Source organism: Crinia signifera, chromosome 9 (genome assembly GCF_055691185.1).
Source record: "Crinia signifera chromosome 9, ASM5569118v1, whole genome shotgun sequence".
In the NCBI taxonomy this organism is placed as follows: Eukaryota; Metazoa; Chordata; class Amphibia; order Anura; family Myobatrachidae; genus Crinia; species Crinia signifera.
Window position 1 is genome coordinate 143,300,194 of NC_139225.1, and position 24,351 is coordinate 143,324,544.

Genomic DNA, 24,351 nt, shown 5'->3' on the forward strand with positions numbered 1-24,351 from the left:
GCTGAGGAGGCCACGGTTGCCCCGGAGTTGGCCGAATCCGAGGGGGAGGAGGCGTGTGAGGCGCCGGAGGCCCAACAAATCGGTATGTATACATAATGCATCATTCATGAAGTAGTTGTACTGGTATTTGTTATGTAGCACTGGTGATGGTAAATTTTGTTAGAATACTATTAATACAGAACCCAAAGTGGGTAGCTACAGATACAGGTACGGGTTAGATGGGGTGTCCAAGGCATCCCTTTCATCCAGGACACCTCTGAATTACACAGGTTTGTGGGATGGCTTGGAGCTCCATTTTGACTGCCACATAACCGTTGTAGTTAAACAGGATCCTGGAGTAAAAGGGATGAGTGTATCATTTGTGGATTAAATTCACCTGCTGCAAGCGTCGATTCTGACCCATCATATAGTGGAATGTATCTTTTTGTTGAATGTTATTTATAAACTATATGATGTATGCTATAAATGGAGTATGGGCCGGCCTACCTTGGAATGGAGTCACAAATTGCCAGTGTCCCTGGAGCCTCCTCTACCTAAACACCCCCTGTAGTTCAGATTGTTTTTTTGCCCACACAGAATTGTAGGTTGGTTTAGACAGAATTATGATTTGGAGGATGTGTACTGTGCATTCCTGACATTTGCATAACTCCCATGCCACGAACCATCACTGAACTTAGACTGAGGAGATTGTGACAAGTTCTTATTGACGGAGGCCATGACATGCTTGTCATTGGTTAGTCATGGGTGGGTTGTGAATCAGAAGAAACACTATGACTGTTATGTCTTCTGCAGAGTAAAGGGTAGAGGGCCAAAAACACAGTATGTAGTAAATAAGTTTGCATGTATGTATGTATATATGTATGTGTCATATCTATTTATCTATGTGTGTCTCTATCTCTCTACATATATATATATAGATATATATATATATATATATATATATATATATATATTCACAAGACAGAAATACCCAAAGATCCGCGCCTAATCAAGAGTAGCAGCAACTCTGAGAGTCCCCCGTTAGCTGAGACCCAAAACAGATAGAGATACAAGATGGAAACAGAGTGCGCTCAAAAGGTGCAAGTACACAACTTTTTACACAATATAAAAAAATTATTTAATAAAAGCCAACAACACGGCTCATAAAAGAATACAGTGATGATACAGTCATATATTGGAATCAATCTTGACAGAATGTGTAGTAATTCAATATAACAGCAGGCCCAACGCGTTTCGTCACCCACGTGACTTCCTCAGGGGCAATCGATGACTTGACTATCAAGGCTGTGATTGTTCTAAAAATAACAATATAGTATATCAAAAACTATACATGAAAAGAAAGACTTGTATATCTCATTTAAGCTGGAGAAAAGTTCGAAAGGAGTTGGAGGACAAGTGGAGAAGAGAAACAGTTGAAAACCAATAGAACTAAATTGCCCAAAAAAATATATATATATATTTCATTATCACTGTCTTATTGTTATAACAGCTAGGAAAAAATGACTTCATCATCGCTGCCTTATTATATTAACATTAACATCATGGGGAATATAACCCCTTTTAAATAAAAAATCCGCATAATTAATTCACAATATCAATTAGCATATTCAATCAGTATTATATTAACATTAACATCATGGGGAATATAACCCCTTTTAAATAAAAAATCCGCATAATTAATTCACAATATCAATTAGCATATTCAATCAATACCCAATTAAAAAAGAGAATATTCCATCAAAATGTAAAATTGACATCTGAACAAAATAAAAATTCCAATTCACTTACAGGTAAAACAACAAAAAAAGGGAGTACCTTATTGCCGTATCTCAAATTGAATGTACATGGATAATTAAAGTGGATAATGATCTAGATGAAGAAATGTATACAGTCGAAACATTAGATTTAATTCTCCTTCTTAATTACTGTAACCTTCACCAGCACCATAAGTAAGTGGGTCACGTGTCAGATGAAAAAAAGTTTAACACTTACAATATACCAAAATGACAGAGCTCTTGTCAATAATTGTGGTACACCTTTCCAATGTCTCACTCTATTATGGATGCCAGCAGCACAAATCTTTCAAAAAGTCCACTTTAAAGACAGGTATAAATGTCCAATCAGAAGTGAATACATACATAGGTATATTATAGGGCAATGACTATGAGCAGGAGCTTACTAAAATAAACCAATCCAAAAAGAAGGTACTCACATACACCAGGGTCACCGGAAATGCACTGCACTGTATCCAACTGCCGAATGACAGCTAGTGCTATCAGGCTGCTTTATATAGGACCTAGCTAATCGCGTCACTTCCTGTTTGTACTAATGCTGGGAGATGCCCTAAACGGGGATACAACTACCTCCTACATTAAAAATACCTATAGTGGGTTATGCACAAACATTTTTATCACCACCTTAATGAAAAACGAGTGCCTCAGCACAACAGATTTAACATTGGAACAGGCGGAAAACCGCCATGCGTTCCAAACGGGCGCCATCTTAACTCCGTGGAACGCAAATGCGTCTCCTAGGCACCTGTGTCAAACCCATTAATGTACTTGCTAGAGATCCGGCACACGGCTCTGACGCCGTGCGTTCCATATCGGCGCCATCTTTAGTCTAGGTGAGACGCACAGGCGTCGCCTAGGCTCTACTATTAGAAGTCACTATGTACTTTCATAGAGACAGCCGGGCGGCGATAAGCGCCGTACGTTCCACCCCGGCTCTTTTAACAAAGCGGGTGACACGCTTAAAGAAAAAGGCAGACCAATAATAAAGGCTATCTATTTATTAACACATAATTAGCCAATGTACTAAATTAAAAAACCCTCATTATCACTGGCCCCTTTATTTAGTTTGGGACAGACGCAAGTAGCATCTCCAAATTTTATAATAATGGACTGGTGAATCTATTCATTTTAAATCTATACAATAACAAAAAAATGCAAAATAAGAAATATATATAAATAGAAATAAACATTCTAAATTGAAAAAAACAAACCTATATTAATTTTGTTATTTTTTAAATTATTTATTATTATTATTATATCAGTAAACAATTTTAAAGTGTACCTTAAATGACCCATATCCGGGGGTCTATGTGCACATATAACTTATGTGATAAATTATTTTATTATTAATTCAAACCTCTTAATACTATAGAGGGGAACAGTGTACTTTAGCAGTAAATGTAATATACTAATTAAATTATATCTGGTATATTACAAAAGAAGGGGACTGTGTGTGTGATCTATATATAATTAAACTACGTGAATTTATAGGGGTCCATAAAGATATTATAATCAAATTTAAACACCCATAAATTTATTTATTTATTTAATATTTTGAAATATGTAGACCGATTGATTATCTACCCTCTACATTTACACATATAGAAATAGAAAAAATTAGTGACCTAATACTAGTTGTGCTCCATACACCTTAACCTAATAATTCTAAATAATTTATTAAAGAGGGGGAAGCTTAACAAAAAATTGGATATCAAAAATGTAATAGATAAAAAATATTTCTAAAAAACTTATTACCAAAATACATTACTCCTGCCCATATATCACCGCCCTATTTCCATCGAGATAGTTACAACTTGTTTCCATACAATATAATTATTACGATGTATTCCTACATATATAGAGAATAAATTAGGACAGAAATACGAAAAAAGAAGAATAGAAGAGGATGGAGAACTATAGGAAGGCCACAATATCTACGCCCTCGTTGAGTCCTTTGGGGGTCAAAGAATTTAGAGAGTAAATCCAGAAACTTTCTTTTCTGATTAATTCTCTGCCCCTATCTCCACCTCTGGGATTTAGTGGGACATGTTCTAAGACAGTGAATTTAAAATTCTCTTTTGAAACCAAAGAATTGTGTTTCTCCAGGTAGTGCCTGGGTAAGCTGTGTACTTTAACTTTGTTCCTGATATTGCGCATATGTTCTTGTATTCTCAGCTTGACCTGTCTTATGGTCTTCCCCACATATGTCAAGTTGCAGCTACAGGTGATTTTGTAGACTACATGGTCAGAGTTACAGGTTACTGCATCTTTGATTTTATACTCCCTGCCGTTTTCCATAGTATGGTGAAAGGGGGCTTTCTCCAAAAACGGACAACAAATACATCTGTTGCAGGGCAACATCCCAGGTTTTTTATTCAAAAAATGAACTGCTTTTGGAGTAGGGGGAGGTTGTGGTTTTAATCTACTTGGCGCCAGAATTGATTTTAAATTCTTTGCCCGTCGATAAACCAGATTAGGTCTCGCGGGTAGCTGCGGACCAAGTACCGGATCACGTAAGAGGATAGACCAGTGCTTTTCCAGCGCCCTTTTAATTTGGTGATTCTCGCAATTGAATTGCGTCACGAACGGTCTACTTGCAAATTCTTTTTGGGGTTTGCTGGTTTTAGATAGTAATTCATCTCTCTGATGAGTGAAAGCTTTTGTTCTTGCCTCTTCAATGAACTCCACTTTATACCCTCTTTCTACAAAACGGTCAAATAGTAACTTTGATTGTGACAACAGTTCACTGTCATCATTACAGTTACGCCTGATCCTCAAAAACTGTGCGTATGGCACACTATTCTTCCAGGCTGGGAAATGGCAACTTGTAGCAGGAATGAAACTGTTGGCATCAACAGCTTTAAAATGTGTGCGGGTAAAAATTTCCTTGCCAGATACTCCTTCCAATTCCAAATCAAGGTATTCAATCTTAGTTGGATTTGTTTTGAACGTAAATTTGAGGTTGAAGTCGTTGTTATGTATATGTGACATAAAATCCTCAACACTAGACTCATCTCCATGCCAGATCAGCAACAGATCATCTATGTATCTTCTGTACAAGATGATATTTGCTTCAAAACGTGATCCATAGATGAACTGCTCTTCCCAGGCCCGCATATGGAGATTCGCATACGCCGGAGCGAACTTCGTCCCCATAGCTGTACCTTGCTGTTGAATATAATATTCATTATTAAACTCAAACAGGTTATGGGTTAAGATGAATTTCATGCTGTTGACTAGAAAAGTTATTTCCGAATCTGTGTTTTTTGGGTCACTTCTTAAGATTTTTTCAACGGACTCCACCCCTTTGTCGTGAGGAATTGATGAGTAAAGGCCTTGCACATCTATAGTGAGCCAACAATAGTCCATAGACCAAATCTTTCCTTTAAGCAACTGTAAAACGGAGGAGCTATCTTTCAGATGAGAAATGTTTTGCATCACATACGGTTGTAATTTCAGGTCAAGAAAGTGAGACAGGTTAGCAGTTAGCGAATTTACCCCAGCTATTATGGGGCGTCCAGGAGGCTTATCTTTATCTTTATGGACCTTGGGAATATGATAGAATATAGGGAGTACTGGGAATTTTACATTGATATAATCAAATTCCTCCTTGCATAGAACCCCTTTTTGTAGGCCAGAAAATAGGAGTGCCTCCAATTCCCCCCTGGAAAACTTTAGACGGATTGTCAGGTATTTTCTTGAGTTCATCCAGTTTGAGTTGGATATGGAGGACGAAGGAGAGGATTATTTTGGGCACTTAAATGCCCTGGAGAAATTAGCCATTAAAGAACTAAAGGGGTGGTATGATATTGCAACACTGGAAAAGTACCTCGAGGTAAATAGAATCCCGAGAGGTTTGCGACTTCAGAAAACACCCACGTATGGCATTGACAACCCAATTTTCCTTAAATCCTGGAATGCCATTTTAGATGAGTGTTCAGCAAAACTCATGACAGCTTTGATAAATGAAAGAAAAGTAGAGTTAGTCACATTGGAAAGTGAGATGGGCAGAATTGAAGGCCTTCTGGAAAAATTTGACTCAAGTGAGGAATTTAAAAGGGATATATCAGATCTACAGTCGAAACTAGACACCCTGGAAAAAGAAATTATCCAGCGGAAACAAAAAAAGTATCTAAGGGACAAAAGGGATTATGTGAATGGTCACATACACATTTGGCCCAATGAGAATAGGGCCCCTGATATCCAGTCTAGAAGATTTCGACCTGCGAATAATTCTAATTGGGAGAGACCCAGACGGGGTCCATTCTGGGACAGAGAAGAAATTGTACATCGACCTTCCAATCATTATTATAACAACTACCAAGGTCACAGGCAGACCGAAAGGTTTAATGAAAGACCCAGAAGACATGAGTATCGTGATCAGAGGGATGATTATCATCAAAGAAAGCGGTTTAGGGATAGAATACCATCCTATCAGGATTCCTATCAACAACAGCGAAACGATAGGTTTAGATCCCCTTCACCGCTCCGGAATCAGAAACATTTTTTAGATGTAGAACAAGATTCGGGCCCTCCTCACCGTACCGTGAGGGAAGAATTATACACCCGTCTAGAATCCCCGCATGGCCTCAAGCGCAGATTAAACGGAGACCCAGAGGGTGCAGAGGGGGTAAGCGGCTCCCCAAAGAAGAAAAGAGGTCCAGTTGTACCACCATCAGGACCGGAGTCATCAATAACTCAACGAAAGAATTATCTGTTGAAGAGAGCACGCTATTAAATAAAGGCCTCAAATTTGCGCCAGATGGCCACGTCAATCATTTTAATTTGTTTATAGATCTGAATAAGTATATCAGAAACCTCACAGTACAACGTCACTTTTTAAAGAATCAACCCAATGCCATCAAAGCCGACAAGACCACTGAAGATAAACCCTTGGTAGCCCCCACTTCTCATTTTTATCCGGTGGAGTCTCGAGGAAGTCATCTGAATATCTTCTATGAAGCTGTCAGGGAAGAATTCAGGACCATTAAACCAAATAAACATCTGCCAAAAAATCTTAATCCTCAAGAAAGTAAGGCTTTGAAAACATTGAAGAGTGATGAAAATACAGTTATTAAGAGTGCGGATAAGGGTGGAGCCGTCGTTCTTCAGGACAGAACAGTTTATCTCATTGAGGCTGAAAAAATCTTGAGCGACGAATCCACCTACAAGAAAATACCTGACAATCCGTCTAAAGTTTTCCAGGGGGAATTGGAGGCACTCCTATTTTCTGGCCTACAAAAAGGGGTTCTATGCAAGGAGGAATTTGATTATATCAATGTAAAATTCCCAGTACTCCCTATATTCTATCATATTCCCAAGGTCCATAAAGATAAAGATAAGCCTCCTGGACGCCCCATAATAGCTGGGGTAAATTCGCTAACTGCTAACCTGTCTCACTTTCTTGACCTGAAATTACAACCGTATGTGATGCAAAACATTTCTCATCTGAAAGATAGCTCCTCCGTTTTACAGTTGCTTAAAGGAAAGATTTGGTCTATGGACTATTGTTGGCTCACTATAGATGTGCAAGGCCTTTACTCATCAATTCCTCACGACAAAGGGGTGGAGTCCGTTGAAAAAATCTTAAGAAGTGACCCAAAAAACACAGATTCGGAAATAACTTTTCTAGTCAACAGCATGAAATTCATCTTAACCCATAACCTGTTTGAGTTTAATAATGAATATTATATTCAACAGCAAGGTACAGCTATGGGGACGAAGTTCGCTCCGGCGTATGCGAATCTCCATATGCGGGCCTGGGAAGAGCAGTTCATCTATGGATCACGTTTTGAAGCAAATATCATCTTGTACAGAAGATACATAGATGATCTGTTGCTGATCTGGCATGGAGATGAGTCTAGTGTTGAGGATTTTATGTCACATATACATAACAACGACTTCAACCTCAAATTTACGTTCAAAACAAATCCAACTAAGATTGAATACCTTGATTTGGAATTGGAAGGAGTATCTGGCAAGGAAATTTTTACCCGCACACATTTTAAAGCTGTTGATGCCAACAGTTTCATTCCTGCTACAAGTTGCCATTTCCCAGCCTGGAAGAATAGTGTGCCATACGCACAGTTTTTGAGGATCAGGCGTAACTGTAATGATGACAGTGAACTGTTGTCACAATCAAAGTTACTATTTGACCGTTTTGTAGAAAGAGGGTATAAAGTGGAGTTCATTGAAGAGGCAAGAACAAAAGCTTTCACTCATCAGAGAGATGAATTACTATCTAAAACCAGCAAACCCCAAAAAGAATTTGCAAGTAGACCGTTCGTGACGCAATTCAATTGCGAGAATCACCAAATTAAAAGGGCGCTGGAAAAGCACTGGTCTATCCTCTTACGTGATCCGGTACTTGGTCCGCAGCTACCCGCGAGACCTAATCTGGTTTATCGACGGGCAAAGAATTTAAAATCAATTCTGGCGCCAAGTAGATTAAAACCACAACCTCCCCCTACTCCAAAAGCAGTTCATTTTTTGAATAAAAAACCTGGGATGTTGCCCTGCAACAGATGTATTTGTTGTCCGTTTTTGGAGAAAGCCCCCTTTCACCATACTATGGAAAACGGCAGGGAGTATAAAATCAAAGATGCAGTAACCTGTAACTCTGACCATGTAGTCTACAAAATCACCTGTAGCTGCAACTTGACATATGTGGGGAAGACCATAAGACAGGTCAAGCTGAGAATACAAGAACATATGCGCAATATCAGGAACAAAGTTAAAGTACACAGCTTACCCAGGCACTACCTGGAGAAACACAATTCTTTGGTTTCAAAAGAGAATTTTAAATTCACTGTCTTAGAACATGTCCCACTAAATCCCAGAGGTGGAGATAGGGGCAGAGAATTAATCAGAAAAGAAAGTTTCTGGATTTACTCTCTAAATTCTTTGACCCCCAAAGGACTCAACGAGGGCGTAGATATTGTGGCCTTCCTATAGTTCTCCATCCTCTTCTATTCTTCTTTTTTCGTATTTCTGTCCTAATTTATTCTCTATATATGTAGGAATACATCGTAATAATTATATTGTATGGAAACAAGTTGTAACTATCTCGATGGAAATAGGGCGGTGATATATGGGCAGGAGTAATGTATTTTGGTAATAAGTTTTTTAGAAATATTTTTTATCTATTACATTTTTGATATCCAATTTTTTGTTAAGCTTCCCCCTCTTTAATAAATTATTTAGAATTATTAGGTTAAGGTGTATGGAGCACAACTAGTATTAGGTCACTAATTTTTTCTATTTCTATATGTGTAAATGTAGAGGGTAGATAATCAATCGGTCTACATATTTCAAAATATTAAATAAATAAATAAATTTATGGGTGTTTAAATTTGATTATAATATCTTTATGGACCCCTATAAATTCACGTAGTTTAATTATATATAGATCACACACACAGTCCCCTTCTTTTGTAATATACCAGATATAATTTAATTAGTATATTACATTTACTGCTAAAGTACACTGTTCCCCTCTATAGTATTAAGAGGTTTGAATTAATAATAAAATAATTTATCACATAAGTTATATGTGCACATAGACCCCCGGATATGGGTCATTTAAGGTACACTTTAAAATTGTTTACTGATATAATAATAATAATAAATAATTTAAAAAATAACAAAATTAATATAGGTTTGTTTTTTTCAATTTAGAATGTTTATTTCTATTTATATATATTTCTTATTTTGCATTTTTTTGTTATTGTATAGATTTAAAATGAATAGATTCACCAGTCCATTATTATAAAATTTGGAGATGCTACTTGCGTCTGTCCCAAACTAAATAAAGGGGCCAGTGATAATGAGGGTTTTTTAATTTAGTACATTGGCTAATTATGTGTTAATAAATAGATAGCCTTTATTATTGGTCTGCCTTTTTCTTTAAGCGTGTCACCCGCTTTGTTAAAAGAGCCGGGGTGGAACGTACGGCGCTTATCGCCGCCCGGCTGTCTCTATGAAAGTACATAGTGACTTCTAATAGTAGAGCCTAGGCGACGCCTGTGCGTCTCACCTAGACTAAAGATGGCGCCGATATGGAACGCACGGCGTCAGAGCCGTGTGCCGGATCTCTAGCAAGTACATTAATGGGTTTGACACAGGTGCCTAGGAGACGCATTTGCGTTCCACGGAGTTAAGATGGCGCCCGTTTGGAACGCATGGCGGTTTTCCGCCTGTTCCAATGTTAAATCTGTTGTGCTGAGGCACTCGTTTTTCATTAAGGTGGTGATAAAAATGTTTGTGCATAACCCACTATAGGTATTTTTAATGTAGGAGGTAGTTGTATCCCCGTTTAGGGCATCTCCCAGCATTAGTACAAACAGGAAGTGACGCGATTAGCTAGGTCCTATATAAAGCAGCCTGATAGCACTAGCTGTCATTCGGCAGTTGGATACAGTGCAGTGCATTTCCGGTGACCCTGGTGTATGTGAGTACCTTCTTTTTGGATTGGTTTATTTTAGTAAGCTCCTGCTCATAGTCATTGCCCTATAATATACCTATGTATGTATTCACTTCTGATTGGACATTTATACCTGTCTTTAAAGTGGACTTTTTGAAAGATTTGTGCTGCTGGCATCCATAATAGAGTGAGACATTGGAAAGGTGTACCACAATTATTGACAAGAGCTCTGTCATTTTGGTATATTGTAAGTGTTAAACTTTTTTTCATCTGACACGTGACCCACTTACTTATGGTGCTGGTGAAGGTTACAGTAATTAAGAAGGAGAATTAAATCTAATGTTTCGACTGTATACATTTCTTCATCTAGATCATTATCCACTTTAATTATCCATGTACATTCAATTTGAGATACGGCAATAAGGTACTCCCTTTTTTTGTTGTTTTACCTGTAAGTGAATTGGAATTTTTATTTTGTTCAGATGTCAATTTTACATTTTGATGGAATATTCTCTTTTTTAATTGGGTACTGATTGAATATGCTAATTGATATTGTGAATTAATTATGCGGATTTTTTATTTAAAAGGGGTTATATTCCCCATGATGTTAATGTTAATATAATACTGATTGAATATGCTAATTGATATTGTGAATTAATTATGCGGATTTTTTATTTAAAAGGGGTTATATTCCCCATGATGTTAATGTTAATATAATAAGGCAGCGATGATGAAGTCATTTTTTCCTAGCTGTTATAACAATAAGACAGTGATAATGAAATATATATATATATTTTTTTGGGCAATTTAGTTCTATTGGTTTTCAACTGTTTCTCTTCTCCACTTGTCCTCCAACTCCTTTCGAACTTTTCTCCAGCTTAAATGAGATATACAAGTCTTTCTTTTCATGTATAGTTTTTGATATACTATATTGTTATTTTTAGAACAATCACAGCCTTGATAGTCAAGTCATCGATTGCCCCTGAGGAAGTCACGTGGGTGACGAAACGCGTTGGGCCTGCTGTTATATTGAATTACTACACATTCTGTCAAGATTGATTCCAATATATGACTGTATCATCACTGTATTCTTTTATGAGCCGTGTTGTTGGCTTTTATTAAATAATTTTTTTATATTGTGTAAAAAGTTGTGTACTTGCACCTTTTGAGCGCACTCTGTTTCCATCTTGTATATATATATATATATATTACACATGTCACCTAGCATTTCTGCAATTTATGTAGCAGTATGTGAAATGTATGCATGAATATCATGACTAATTTTTGCCCCTTTCACATGCCCACAGATGCCACAACACCGGCAGATGAGGGGGTTCGTGGGGCCCTCCTGCGGATGGGCCACCATTTGCGGCTCCTAATAGCCGACCTACAGGACCTCCGAGATTTACTTTTATAATTTATTATTTTTTCCTTTTCTATTTAATTTCCAAGCCAATAAATGTTTTATGCAAGTTCAAAGTTGTTGGTTTTATTTGCATATTAAACAGTATATGTGTAGATTGTTTATAATGTTTTACACAGGGTCTAATACAAACCATTGCACTTCAATTGCTGTAAGGGTTAATGTGTGCAATGCATGTGTTAGGCATGCTTGTAAGGATATATTGGCATCTAATTGATTCCAATTCCAAACAGGCATTTTTGTATGAGGATAGGTAATTGAATAAGTGGGTCATGTGATGTATTGCAGAATAGACATAATAGTTTGTAGTTTTGCGTAAATACACCGCTTCCGTGCGGAAGCACCGCTTGCCATCCGTTTGGATGCGGGATTCCCGTGCATACTCTGTAATACCGTGCAGAATCGGAGTGTTTCACCCGCACACGTATGGTTTGTATATCGTCCGTAAACACGCCCTGTTCTTAAAGAGTGAGTCCGTCCGAATGCGGAGGACACGTGGGCGTTTCTACGGACGATGGCCGCACGCGGCAGCACACCGTGGCGTGCGGACCGCACCGTAAGAATTCGGGAATATCCGCACCGATCAGAATAAGGGCCCTGGTGTAGTAGTGTGTGAGGAGGAGACTGGCACTGCCGCTGTCTGTACTGTACCTGTGCTGTGTATACATGACATGGTGTAGTAGTGTGTGAGGAGGAGACTGCCGCTGTCTGTACTGTACCTGTGCTGTGTATACATGTCATGGTGTAGTAGTGTGTGAGGAGGAGACTGGCACTGCCGCTGTCTGTGCTGTACCTGTGCTGTGTATACATGTCATGGTGTAGTAGTGTGTGAGGAGGAGACTGGCACTGCCGCTGTCTGTGCTGTACCTGTGCCGTGTATACATGACATGGTGTAGTAGTGTGTGAGGAGGAGACTGGCACTGCCGCTGTCTGTACTGTACCTGTGCCGTGCATACATGACATGGTGTAGTAGTGTGTGAGGAGGAGACTGGCACTGCCGCTGTCTGTACTGTACCTGTGCCGTGCATACATGACATGGTGTAGTAGTGTGTGAGGAGTCTGGCACTGCTGCTGTCTGTACTGTACCTGTGCTGTGTATACATGACATGGTGTAGTAGTTTGTGAAGGAGACTGGCACTGCCGCTGTCTGTACTGTACCTGTGCTGTGTATACATGACATGGTGTAGTAGTATGTGATGAGACTGGCACTGCCGCTGTCTGTACTGTGCCTGTGCTGTGTATACATGACATGGTGTAGTAGTATGTGATGAGACTGGCACTGCTGCTGTCTGTACTGTGCCTGTGCTGTGTATACATGACATGGGGTGGGATGTTCTTACATCTGCAGCCCAGCTCGGATCCCCTTTGCCGCCCCCTTGCATACATAATTATCTCATATGCTCTAACATATACGATAATTATGGCACAGGACAGCTCTTGCGATGCGGTGCCGGCACTGGACTTCCGGGTCTGTGACCCGGGAGTTCATCTGCGCATGTGCAGAGTGATGGCGCCCGCCGCAGGGCATGCTGGGAGGGATCCGTGATGGATCCCTCAAAGTAGCGATGCGATGAGAAGCGGCGGTGTTTGTAATGCGGGGGGGGGGGGGGGAGGAGAAGGAGGGCTCACCTGCTCCTTTCTGCTGGCTCCAGATGTGGGAACGGGAGCTAGGAGCCCGCTGCCGCCGCACATGATGGCCCATGGGAGGTGTTGTGCTCTGTCGCACATGCACAGCAGCTCTCCAACGGCCATTTTGGATGTGGGCAAAGTGCCGCTGCCAAGCCAGCCCAGGGGGGAGCACGGCTGGCCCCTTTTTATAGAGTTTTGGGCTGGCCCACCGGGAAATTGCCCGGTTTCCCGGTGGGCCAATCCGCCCCTGGGGGCAACACTTTTTACCACTTCCAATGGGAAGAGCTGGGTGGAGCAGCGCCACAGATCTAGCATGATGATAGATAAGCGTTACTGAAGGTTACCTGTGTTTTCTTCATAGGTCATTCTGTGCAATGCTACTCGTGTTTTGATGAATGTCCAGATAAGACGACCATAACATGTGGTCCTGGGGAACAATGCATGATACGAGAAACGGTGTTGGGTAAGTCTTTAATCATATCATCATCTATTAATAACAGTGAGTTACTGTGGCAGTCAGTGGCATCACATATGATACATTGCATGCAGAAAGAGAATGGAAGAGCGGGCAGCAGCCAAGGTATTGCAGTGACGATTGAGTCCTGGCTCACTCAGCGCTGAGATCAGGTGACAAATCATTCAATAGTGAATTATTTTTGCCCTGTGTGCAAGGCTGCAATGTGCACGGTATTCACAAGGGCAGGGGTGTCCGTTCTGAGGGGGGCGGGGCAGCTACCTGCTTGCTGGGATCCGGAATCTCACAGTCCAGCGAGCAGGACTGAATCGAGCTTTTAGTACAAAAACCGGTACTTGTTTCCTAGCACGGCGCCCACGATATTCAGTCGTATGCCATCGCATTGCATGCCATATGCCCGCATGCGATGCGATGCAATTTTAAATTGTATAAGCACCCTAATGGGTGCTTACAATGTTAAATGCACCCCCACGCCACCCCCACTATCAACGCCAACCCGAAGCATGGCGAGCGCAGCGAGCCCGCAAGGGGTGGTGGTACGCGTCCTCCGACCTTTTCATACCCCCACTATCCACGTCGGCGTGGAGTTGAGTTTATATAGTCCAAGCCCGAAGCGTGGCGAGCGCAGCGAGCCCTGCGAGGGGACGCGTATTACTTTACATGTATTCCGCGTCCCCTCGAGGGTCTCGCTGCGCTCGCCACGCTTCGGGCTCGGTGGCTCGCTGCGCTCGCCACACTTTATAAAGTCAACTGCACACCGACGTGGATATTGGGGGTATGAAAAGGTCGGAGGACGCGTACCGCCGCCCCTCGCGGGCTCGCTGTGCTCGCCACGCTTCGGGTTGGCGTTGATAGTGGGGGTGGCGTGGGGGTGCTTTTAACATTGTAAGCACCCATTACTGTGCTTGTACAATTATTTATTTTATAGGGGACACATTTAACATTGAAAACACCCATTAGGGTGCTTATACAATTTTAAATCGTATACCATTGTATATGGCATACAATGGCATACAATGCGATGGTATACAATTTAAAATTGGATAACATCAGCTGCCATCGCGTAACATCACATCGCATACCATCGTATGCCTTATGGTATGCGATGCGATGGGCCCCGTGCTAGGAAATGAGTACCCAAAAACCCTTTTAGGGACAGATTTATTAAAGTTTGTATCGGTAAAGTGGAAAAAACAGCTCCTGCCTGACATGTTACAGAAGTACTAAGCATTGGGGAGTAATAAAGTAAAGAGTGATAACCTACCAATCAATGAGTTCCTAAAGTTGCCCATACACAGGTCCGATATGACCTGTTTTCATCCCTTTCCGATGGATTGGCCCGATATATCGGAAGAAAACTGGACCTGTTCAACATCCGATCTGATCCAATGCACATTCCCATGTGCATCAGATCAGATCCTGTAGATCATACCTGTAGCACATGTGATCACTCGAATCAGACCCATCAGCGGCACTCACGATGTATTGCATCCAATCAGGGCCATAGGTGTGTGCCAGCTGGTCCTCTGATTTCCCCTCTTTCCTTCCCTCGTCGCTGGCAGCCAGAGGGCCAGGAGATTTGAAGCTCCCATTCAAAAGAATGGTGGCCACAATGGTGATTCATTTTCTTTATTCCTCTGAGTAGCTGGTAGAGCTAATCAGTGGCCGCCCATTATTTTGAATGGGAGTTTTGAATTTTCCTGCCCCCCCCCCCCCCCCATGACACTATGCAGTGATAGCAGCTCTCTATAGGGACCTTATTGTAACTGTAACATGGCAGTTAGAAGCTGATGAGGAGTACTTTATCTCTCTATACATTATCAGCTGATTGGTTGGTACTTTCTCTCTCCCAGCTTTGATAAATCTGCCTCACAGAATGGCGAAGTCTTGACTTTCCCGGCACAATGTGCTGCATATAGAAGCCCTAGGTCAGGGGTGTCCAAACTTTTTGCGACGAGGGCCAGATTCGGTGAAGTATAAATGTGTGGGGGCCGCCACTCTGCCCCCATTCATTCTATGTCCCCCAGCCTGCCCCTTTACTATATTTCCCCCAGTCTGCCCCTCCTTCACTGTATGTCCCCCATTCACTGTATGTTCCCCATTCACTCTGTCCCCCAGCCTGCCCCCCTTCTCTTAATGTCCATCAGTGCCTCCATTCATTGTATGTCCCCAAGTCTGGCCCTCCTTCACTGTATGACTCCCATTCACTGTATGACCCCCATTCAATATGTACCCCACTCTGCCCCCATTCACTGTATGTCCCCCAGCCTGCCCCCCTTCTCTGAATGGCCATCACTGCCTCCATTCACTGTATGTCCCCCACTCTGCCCCCATTGACTGTATGTACCCCACTCTGCCCCCTCCCTTCTCTGTATGTTTCCCAGCCCCTTGTGTGAGCCAGAGGAAGGAGAGGCAAAGCAGGCACTGCAAGGACAGGAGATGCTTGGGCTCCCGCTGCTGCCCTCCTCCGCTCTGCATGTTACGGGAGCAAGCTTCCCCCTTGCTGCCCCCCTCCCAAACACTGCTGTCACTGTGATTGTGGAGTAGGGTGATATATACGATTGCAGCAGCAGGGGTAGGACGCCAAACACATCTGACTGTGGTGGCCGGCACCTCCTCACTGCAGCAGACAGCAAGGTAAAGGCGCGCTCGCCGGGGCCCCACCTTTAGTGTCCTGTGTTGTGCTTCCCACATCTGATGCTCTGCCCACTTCCAGCTGGAGGCTGCGGGCCGCTTGAAATGACAGCACAGGCCGCAATTGGCCCTCGGGCCTGACTTTGGACATGCCTGCCCTAGGTATAGGAATCTCACAGAGCTACAGTGTAACAGTACAGTACATTGTCCTTGTATGTCACGTATTACTGATTCTCCATGACAGGGCCAGGACGTACAAGTCTGCAAAAAGCCTGCCTGAGTTCAGTGGCCTGCAACATGCATCACAATGAGCACTCAGGATCCCAGTATTGCTGTGGCACGGACCTGTGCAATGCGGACTTTCCCAAGACAGCTGCTGAGGTCACCTCAAGTCCTCAAACCAATATGTCCACTACAGTAGCTACGATGTCCACTACAGTAGGTAGGTGTGTTTCCTAAATTATGTTAGAATAAGACAAATTGTAAAAGTACAGTACATGGGTAAGCATATAAGTAACATTTAGAAACAGAGGTCCTTATTCTGATTGAGCCGGACGGCTGCGTATTCAGTTGGACGGCCGATGTTTTGTGTTTGCGCATGTGCAGAGGCGCTTCTGTGCATGTGCGAACGCTTCGCACGTCCGAACACGGAGTGAGTTCCGTGCAGAAAACGATCGTATGGAACCATCTGAGAAGGGGGTGGAGGGGGCGTGAAGGGCTGTTTGGGCTCATTACCATATGCGTACGCCCCGTGTTTCATGGGCGTTCCCATGAAAACACTGGGCGTACGTATGGTAATCCGCCCGTGACGCGCATGTGGGGGGCGGACAGCTACATAGCCAGATGCCAGCTGCCCGCCCATATCCCTGCTTCCACACAGAGAAATGGCCGAGTGGTCTGGAGCACTCGGTGCTGTCTGACCACTTGGTCCATCATTCGATGGTCGGCGACCATCGGAGGATGGGGGAGGTTCCCACAGATGGAGGAGGTGTTCACATGAAACATCCACTCGCGGTCAGTTCGCTCAACGTCTTACCGCATTCGGACGGTGTGAGCGATCCGTACGGTAGGCGGGACTAAGAACACTCAGTGGCCGTCCAAAAATACGCATCCGTCCGAGTCAACTAGAATAAGGGCCAGTGTGTGAATATATTTGTCAAATAATTTACAGTGGAAGGATAATGTTAGAACAAAGCTAGAAGACAAATAATTATATGGCCCATGTCGACCTTCGGTCATATCGACCTTCATGCATGTACACCTAATACTTGTCGACCTTCCCCTTGTCCATCTAGTGACCATATCCCCAAAATAAGTATTTCCGATCCTTACTTAATCACCCCCATGGTGTATCGACTGTAAGGTCCCCGGTTGGGTCAAGGGGGATCACTTGCGACTTCTTCTCTTGGAGAAGTCGCACAAGTGTATGGGAGCCTTAAGTGTTCAATAAAACTGTTAAGAATTCTTCTTGGTTTTCATCTAAATTGTATTGGTTCCAATACGAAGTTGTAAAGTCTCTCACCTGCTGTAACTGATCTGTGTCTTCCAGCTGTTCCGCTGAAGTGCTATAAATGTAGCACTCCCTGTCCTTTTAAATCAGAGACCACCTGTCATTCGCAAGAGGTTTGTGTGACCAACACTGCAAGAGTCGGTGAGCAATATTGCTGGTTTTGTTTACTCTTATTAAATGTCACTTGTAGGGGTATGTGTACTGACATGGGAGTCTTTTGGCCTATGGCATGGCATATTCTGAAAACACCTATATGAGGATATTTCTGGCAACTGCTACTGCCTTCATCTCGGGACTCCGGCAGGGTAAGCATAAAAGAATGGTACAGTGTGTGTGGTGTGGCCGCCCTGGGACTCAGGGGCCCGTGTGCACCTCCCACATTGCACCCATTATAATTACACCACTGGGTGCTCCAAAACACCCCTGCATTGAGTGGCATGAGGGGGGGGGGGGGGGTTCAGAAGGAAAAAGAGGGAATGATAAAAAAGAGAGAGCAGTGAAATAGAGAGAGTGTCAGGGAGAAAGAGAGAAAGGGATAAGAGGTGAGAGAGAGGGCATCAGGGAGAGAGAGAGTGTCAGATAAAGAGAAGAGGGATGAGCAAGAGAGAGGGAGGGGAGACAAAGCGAGTGAGACCAATAAAGAGTGTCAGAGAGGAAGAGTGCACTTCAGGGAAAGACAGAGAGGAGAGAGAATGAGAAGGAGAGTCAGAGAGAGAGAAAGTGTCAGTGTGAGAGAGGAAAAGAGAGTGTCTGGGAGAAAGAAGGTAAAAGATACAGTGTCAGGGAGAAAGAGATACAGTAGCAACAGAGAAAGGCAGTGTCAAGGAGAGAGATAGCAAGAGAGACAGTGTCAGGGAGAGAGAGACAGTCTCAAGATGTGAGACAGAGGGGGAGGCAGTCATGATGGGAGAGAGAGACATTGTCAGGCAACGATATATATATAGCGAAAGAAAGTCATGGAGAGAGAAGCCTTGTGATATGAGGGAGGAAGTGGTTTTGCTATTGGTGGATCTTTGTAGGCAAACTTGAAGCAGCTCATAGGGGGAGGGGCCCTAAACTGCACACCCTGGACATATGAGGTGCTACCTGCTGAGACCTGTAGTGCAGCAAGCAGGAGGAGGAGTTTTCAGGTGCACACTTAATATAAATGCTAGACCTTTTAATATCATTGCTATATTGCATTTCTGAGGTTATTAGCATAATGATGGCCATTATTATGGGCTTGTCCACCGCGTCCAGGTTACCTCAATAGTCCCTAACACTACTCTGAGACAGGTCCAGGGCACAGGACCCCCCAGGCCAGCCCAGCAGAACCACCCCATGGCATCACATTAGTGTGAAATTAAAGTGATAGTAAAAGGGATAGGGAAAATTATATGTGATAAGACTTACCTAGGTAAGAAATGATGCCATGGAGCAGCCCAGCAACAGCAGCCCAAAGAGCCCTGCGCCCCAAACACAGTCCCACAGACTTTCCATCACCCCTTTAGTTTGTTTAGTATATTTGTAGCACCCTCCACATTTATTATTACCTCTTACCTAGGTAAGTCTTATCACAAACTTGAAGCAGCTCAGGCCCCACAGCAGCTGCACTGCCTGCCAGGGCTATTTTTGTGCAGGCTCCAGCAGGAACTGTGGCCCTTATTCTAGTTCACTCTTTCTGACAAAATATTTCTTAGATGGACAAAACCATGTGCACTGCAGGTGAGGCAGGTGTTACTTGTGCAGAGATAATTAGATTTGAGTGGGGTTTTACACCTGGCTCACCTGCAGTGCACATGGTTTTGTCCATCTAAGAAATATTTTGTCAGAAAGAGTGAACTAGAATAAGGGCCACAGTTCCTGCTGGAGCCTGCACAAAAATAGCCCTGCCTGCATTTATTGTAATAGGTCCTTATGTACAGTAAAAGTGACATTACCCTACTTGTACACAATGTAATTAATAAAAGTGACCATCATGTTTGCCAAAATTAAATATAACGTGTCCCTAATCCAGACACGTTTACATGGAATTTACGTGTGTACCCTCTCTTATATGTTGGATGTACAGATGTAGCCTTGCTTGTGCATCTATTTAGTTCCCGGCGTTTGGTGCGACATTGGCACACCAAACAATTACAAGGGGCCGCGGTGCAGCAAGGATGCGCACAGCTACATCAGTAACTAAACCCTTTGTGGCATCATTTTCATTTTATTATATGAAAAAAAAAATGTTTAGCAAAAATGAATGTACGTGAGTCTTACGTCCCTATTTTGTTTTCACACCCGTTTCACTTTATTTTAGTTTCACTGAATATATTTTTTATAAGTTTTCTTGAAAAACTACTCCAAGCTCTTTCATTCCCAATTATATTTTAGAAAGCAGATTGCATTTCCTGTACTTGTAATGGGAAATGCTACACCAAATTCATTCAAATAAAAAATAGAGAAAAAAATACCAGGGGGAGTCTTGTGGTGACAATGCTATCTTGAGATGGCATTATCAATGGTTCTCCGTCTCCTATTTCTCTCTGACAGGCAGAGTAGAGTCGGGAGCTGGTGCCTGCGATCAGCTATGTGGTTCTAATAAGAGCAAAGGCTGATTACTGTTATTTTTTATTTTTTGTTAATTAAAGTACCTTACAGGCTCCCAGTGCAGTGATCCGTGACCCAGTTCCCTCTTCCGTGAATCTGGGCAAACGATTACTGGCTTCCCAATCTTTGACCCCCGCCATCTCAGTTTATAGTAGACAGGTCACAGAGCTCGAGCCACTGATCAGATGACCGGAGTCACTGAGAAGCCCACCCCAGCATAGTGTCAAGAGGATTCGGGTCAGCAGCCTGTCCCATGCAGACTTCAACCTGCCTGTGTTTGCATGGAACACCCAGAGTTTTTTCAGGTGCACCCACCGTTTTTGTGGCCATGCCCAGGAAATGTTTGATCTCCCTATATGCTAGCCCCCGTCCTCCTCCTGCCTGCCCCCCTCTGTGAGAATGCACAGTGGCCCTGCCCATGTGGATGCTCGCTTATACACATGCGCTGAGCAGTGGCAAATGCAGGGTTTTTAGAGGGGGGGGTTTCCAAATGTACCCAAAAATCTCCCACTCTGCTGCGCATCGGAGTAAGTACGGGAGTCGGGTGTGGTATAGGGGTCTGACAGTCAGGATCCCGACAGTCATTATCCCAACGTCGGGATCCCAACTGGCCGGACCCAGACAGCATGGTGAGCGCAACTAAGCCCCTTGCGGGCTCGCTGTGCTCGCCACGCTGCGGGCATGGTGGCTCGCTATGCGAGCCACCTATTTTATTCTCCCTCTATGGGGGTCGTGGACCCCACGAGGGAAAATAGCAGGTGTCCGTCAGGAACCTGGCTGTCAGTGTTTTGACAGTCGGGATCCCGACGTCGGGTGAATGCCTGTCGGGATCCCCACTGTGGGGACCCCGTCCGGCACCCCGGGAGTCTGGGGGAGCGGTAACAGCCCTGAAAATTGGTCTTTTTATATACTGGATACTGTATAGAATACAGTATTAATATTTAACAGTACAGATGGTCTATAGTACAGGCTGGTTTAGAAATGTGCAAATTAAAATACTAAATAAAGACGCGGGCATCCAGATAAATTTTTTTCCTCCATGTTAATGAGATGCTGTTTTGTTCTCACTCCTTATATTAGGGGGATAGGTAGATGTTACAATCACTGAGGGCTCCTGCATTTTGCCTGAGACTAAAGGAGTGCACATGCACACAACACTAAAACAGAAATGAGGCAGAAGCAGAACTCTGGGAGGCAATGGAGTCATCTGCCACCGGGCTCCTGCTCCCAAGGGGGCACCTCTCCTCCTCTGCAAGTTTAAATCTATTGAAAGCCAACGATATTGCTTCTGTGGCTGAGTTCTGAAAAATATATTCTCTCTCTCTCTCTCTCTATAGATAAATATTTAATAATGCACATATCTATATCTATATATATATATATATATATATATATATATATATATATATAAAGGGGGATGCAGCAACAGCACTCTCTCGGATTTGTAAAAGAAGACTCAGAAACCTGAGCAGGGTCTACGTTTCGGATTTTACTCCGTTATCAAGACAAACCAGATAACGGAGTAAAATCCGAAACGTAGACCCTGCTCAGGTTTCTGAGTCTTCTTTTACAAATCCGAGAGAGTGCTGTTGCTGCATCCCCCTTTACATTTCACCCCTTCCAGCACCCCGGTCCTATACTTCTACTTTACGCTGGAGTGCCGGTTTTCTCCACCAGCTATATATATATATATATATATATATATATATATATATATATATATATATATATATATATATACAGTATATATTGTATATAGGTGAGTGTGTGTGTGGGGGATGGGGGGGCACCAATATTCATCTTGTCTCTGGGCTGTAGCCCTGAAGAAGTTGTCTGCCAACGAAGCGCAGTAGAGTTGTAACTGACTTCGTACTATCTAATACTGACTTGTAATCATTGTCTAACTATTTTTTATACAACAGGTGGAATGAACTTCAACTCGCGAGGCTGTGCAAACACCTCACTCTGCTCTACAGAGACCATTCAGAACGTCGCTGGTACAAATATGGCTATCAAACATCAATGCTGTAACTCCAACCTGTGCAATTCTGGGAACGGCCTTTCTGCCAATCACCAGGGACTGCCCGCTGTTCTTGTCCTGGTAACTTTACTGGCAATGTGGATAGATGCCCTGACCGGATAAAGGATGTGTGAGACCCCCACAACGTTTGCCTGCCATTCATTTGCTGCAATCAGTCATAATTCTGCATGTGGAAAATGGGACTTACTCAAATATTATCAGAATTTATTCATCATCATCAATAATTTTTTTACTCTTTAAAAGGTTCCAACTATCTTGACTTTGGTTCACTTTTAATAAAATAATCTTTTCCCATTGTGTTGGCTACATTTCCTTATAAAATATATAATATTTAACACTTTGCAAGTGGAAAGGACAGACTAATACAAGGGAAAAACATGAAAGGAAGCCGATGCAGACCAGGGTCAGATTATAGTTGGGGCTGCATTGGGCGGTGCCTCAGGGTCCTCACACATAAAAAACCACCTACCACTGTCCCCAGAATTAAATATTAATAACTGGGAGTAAAGCATTTAGCCCTCTGTCCCTTTGGTGGCTTAGCTGTTCCCTTAAAATGGCCGCCCAGAAGCTTCACTGCAGTCATCTTGTGGGATTTTGACATCAAGTCTTGCAAGACACTAAGTAATGACCAGAAGCGAGAGTAGATGCTAGATCCAAGTAGCAAAAGGAGGTGAAACGACATCTGATGTCACAACCATGTGACCCCTGATGGCAGCAGTCCAAGCAGTGACTTGGGGGAGCTGGCACTGCGCATGTGCAAGGTCCATCCAGATCCCATACGGTCTGACCATCCGCGTGGAATCTGCTGAAAATAACCCTCCAAAAATGGCTGCCGCCTTGGAGGAGACTGATGCTAGAGTTCCTACTGGAACTCTAGCGTCAGTCAGGTAAGAATAGCGTGTATAGTGTTACTATAAGAAAAGTTTTATTGTTCCTCAGTGAGAAAAACAAAATAGCAATCTAGCAAATATGATACCTTTTAATGGCTAACAAAAATAAATGTTGTTAAAATGCAAGCTTTCGAGACTACTTAGGTCTCTTCCTCAGGCATGGTATCATGGTATATTGATACCATGCCTGAGGAAGAGACCTAAGTAGTCTCGAAAGCTTGCATTTTAACAACATTTATTTTTGTTAGCCATTAAAAGGTATCATATTTGCTAGATTGCTATTTTGTTTTTCTCACTGAGGAACAATAAAACTTTTCTTATCAACTGGCTCACACGGTAGTATACCAAACCTTTTTCTAGTGTTACTATGGCATGCTGGATTCCGGGAACACTGGTGCCCTTGCAAGCATGAAATACCTGGCAATGAGCAAGAAACTCCTGGCAAAGAGCATATAGGTAAAACATTGCAATTAATATAAGGGTGGGTGGTCGCCAGAAACTTTATTGGTAGGGGTGCACCACATTTCAAGTAACACCACTTGGCGCTAGAAATGTGGGCTTCTGCCATTTTTTTAAACGAAGCTTGTAACAAGGAAGTTAGGAGCTGATTGGCTGGTACTTTATCACCATTCACTTTATCACTTTTGAAGGCTTCATACATCTCTTTCTAGGAGACACAATCAGAGGCTTTACACATAGTACATACTGCAAAAACACTTGGACTTCAGGTAGAAAGGCCTTTTCTTTAAAAAGGACTTTTAAGGAACAATAAAGATATAAGGATTTGATGTCTCCATGGCATCAAACCATAAACAATGCATTCCATTAATTAACAATACCTAAACATTGACTGTGAGGGAGTATGATATATAACTATGTAGTAAGTACTAAAGATGTTATGTGTACTATAAAGTTAAACTTATATATTAATGTGTAGTATAAATTAAGGTCTGCCTCCAT

The 24,351-nt window shown here is 42.6% G+C and overlaps 1 protein-coding gene across 3 annotated transcripts in view; it reads left to right on the plus strand.

The window, feature by feature from the left end:
- Positions 1-22,787, plus strand: part of LOC146036207 (uncharacterized) — a 97,682-nt gene extending 74,895 nt beyond the window's left edge. For all 3 annotated transcript variants that reach the window (XM_083160069.1, XM_083160070.1, XM_083160068.1), the window contains 4 exons: positions 13,629-13,730; positions 16,621-16,818; positions 17,926-18,027; positions 22,383-22,787. In XM_083160069.1, coding sequence (XP_083016195.1) covers positions 13,709-13,730; positions 16,621-16,818; positions 17,926-18,027; positions 22,383-22,603 — 543 coding nt within the window. In that variant the 5' untranslated portion in view covers positions 13,629-13,708 and the 3' untranslated portion in view covers positions 22,604-22,787. The remainder of the gene's footprint in view (positions 1-13,628; positions 13,731-16,620; positions 16,819-17,925; positions 18,028-22,382) is intronic.
- Positions 22,788-24,351: the final 1,564 nt, after the last annotated feature.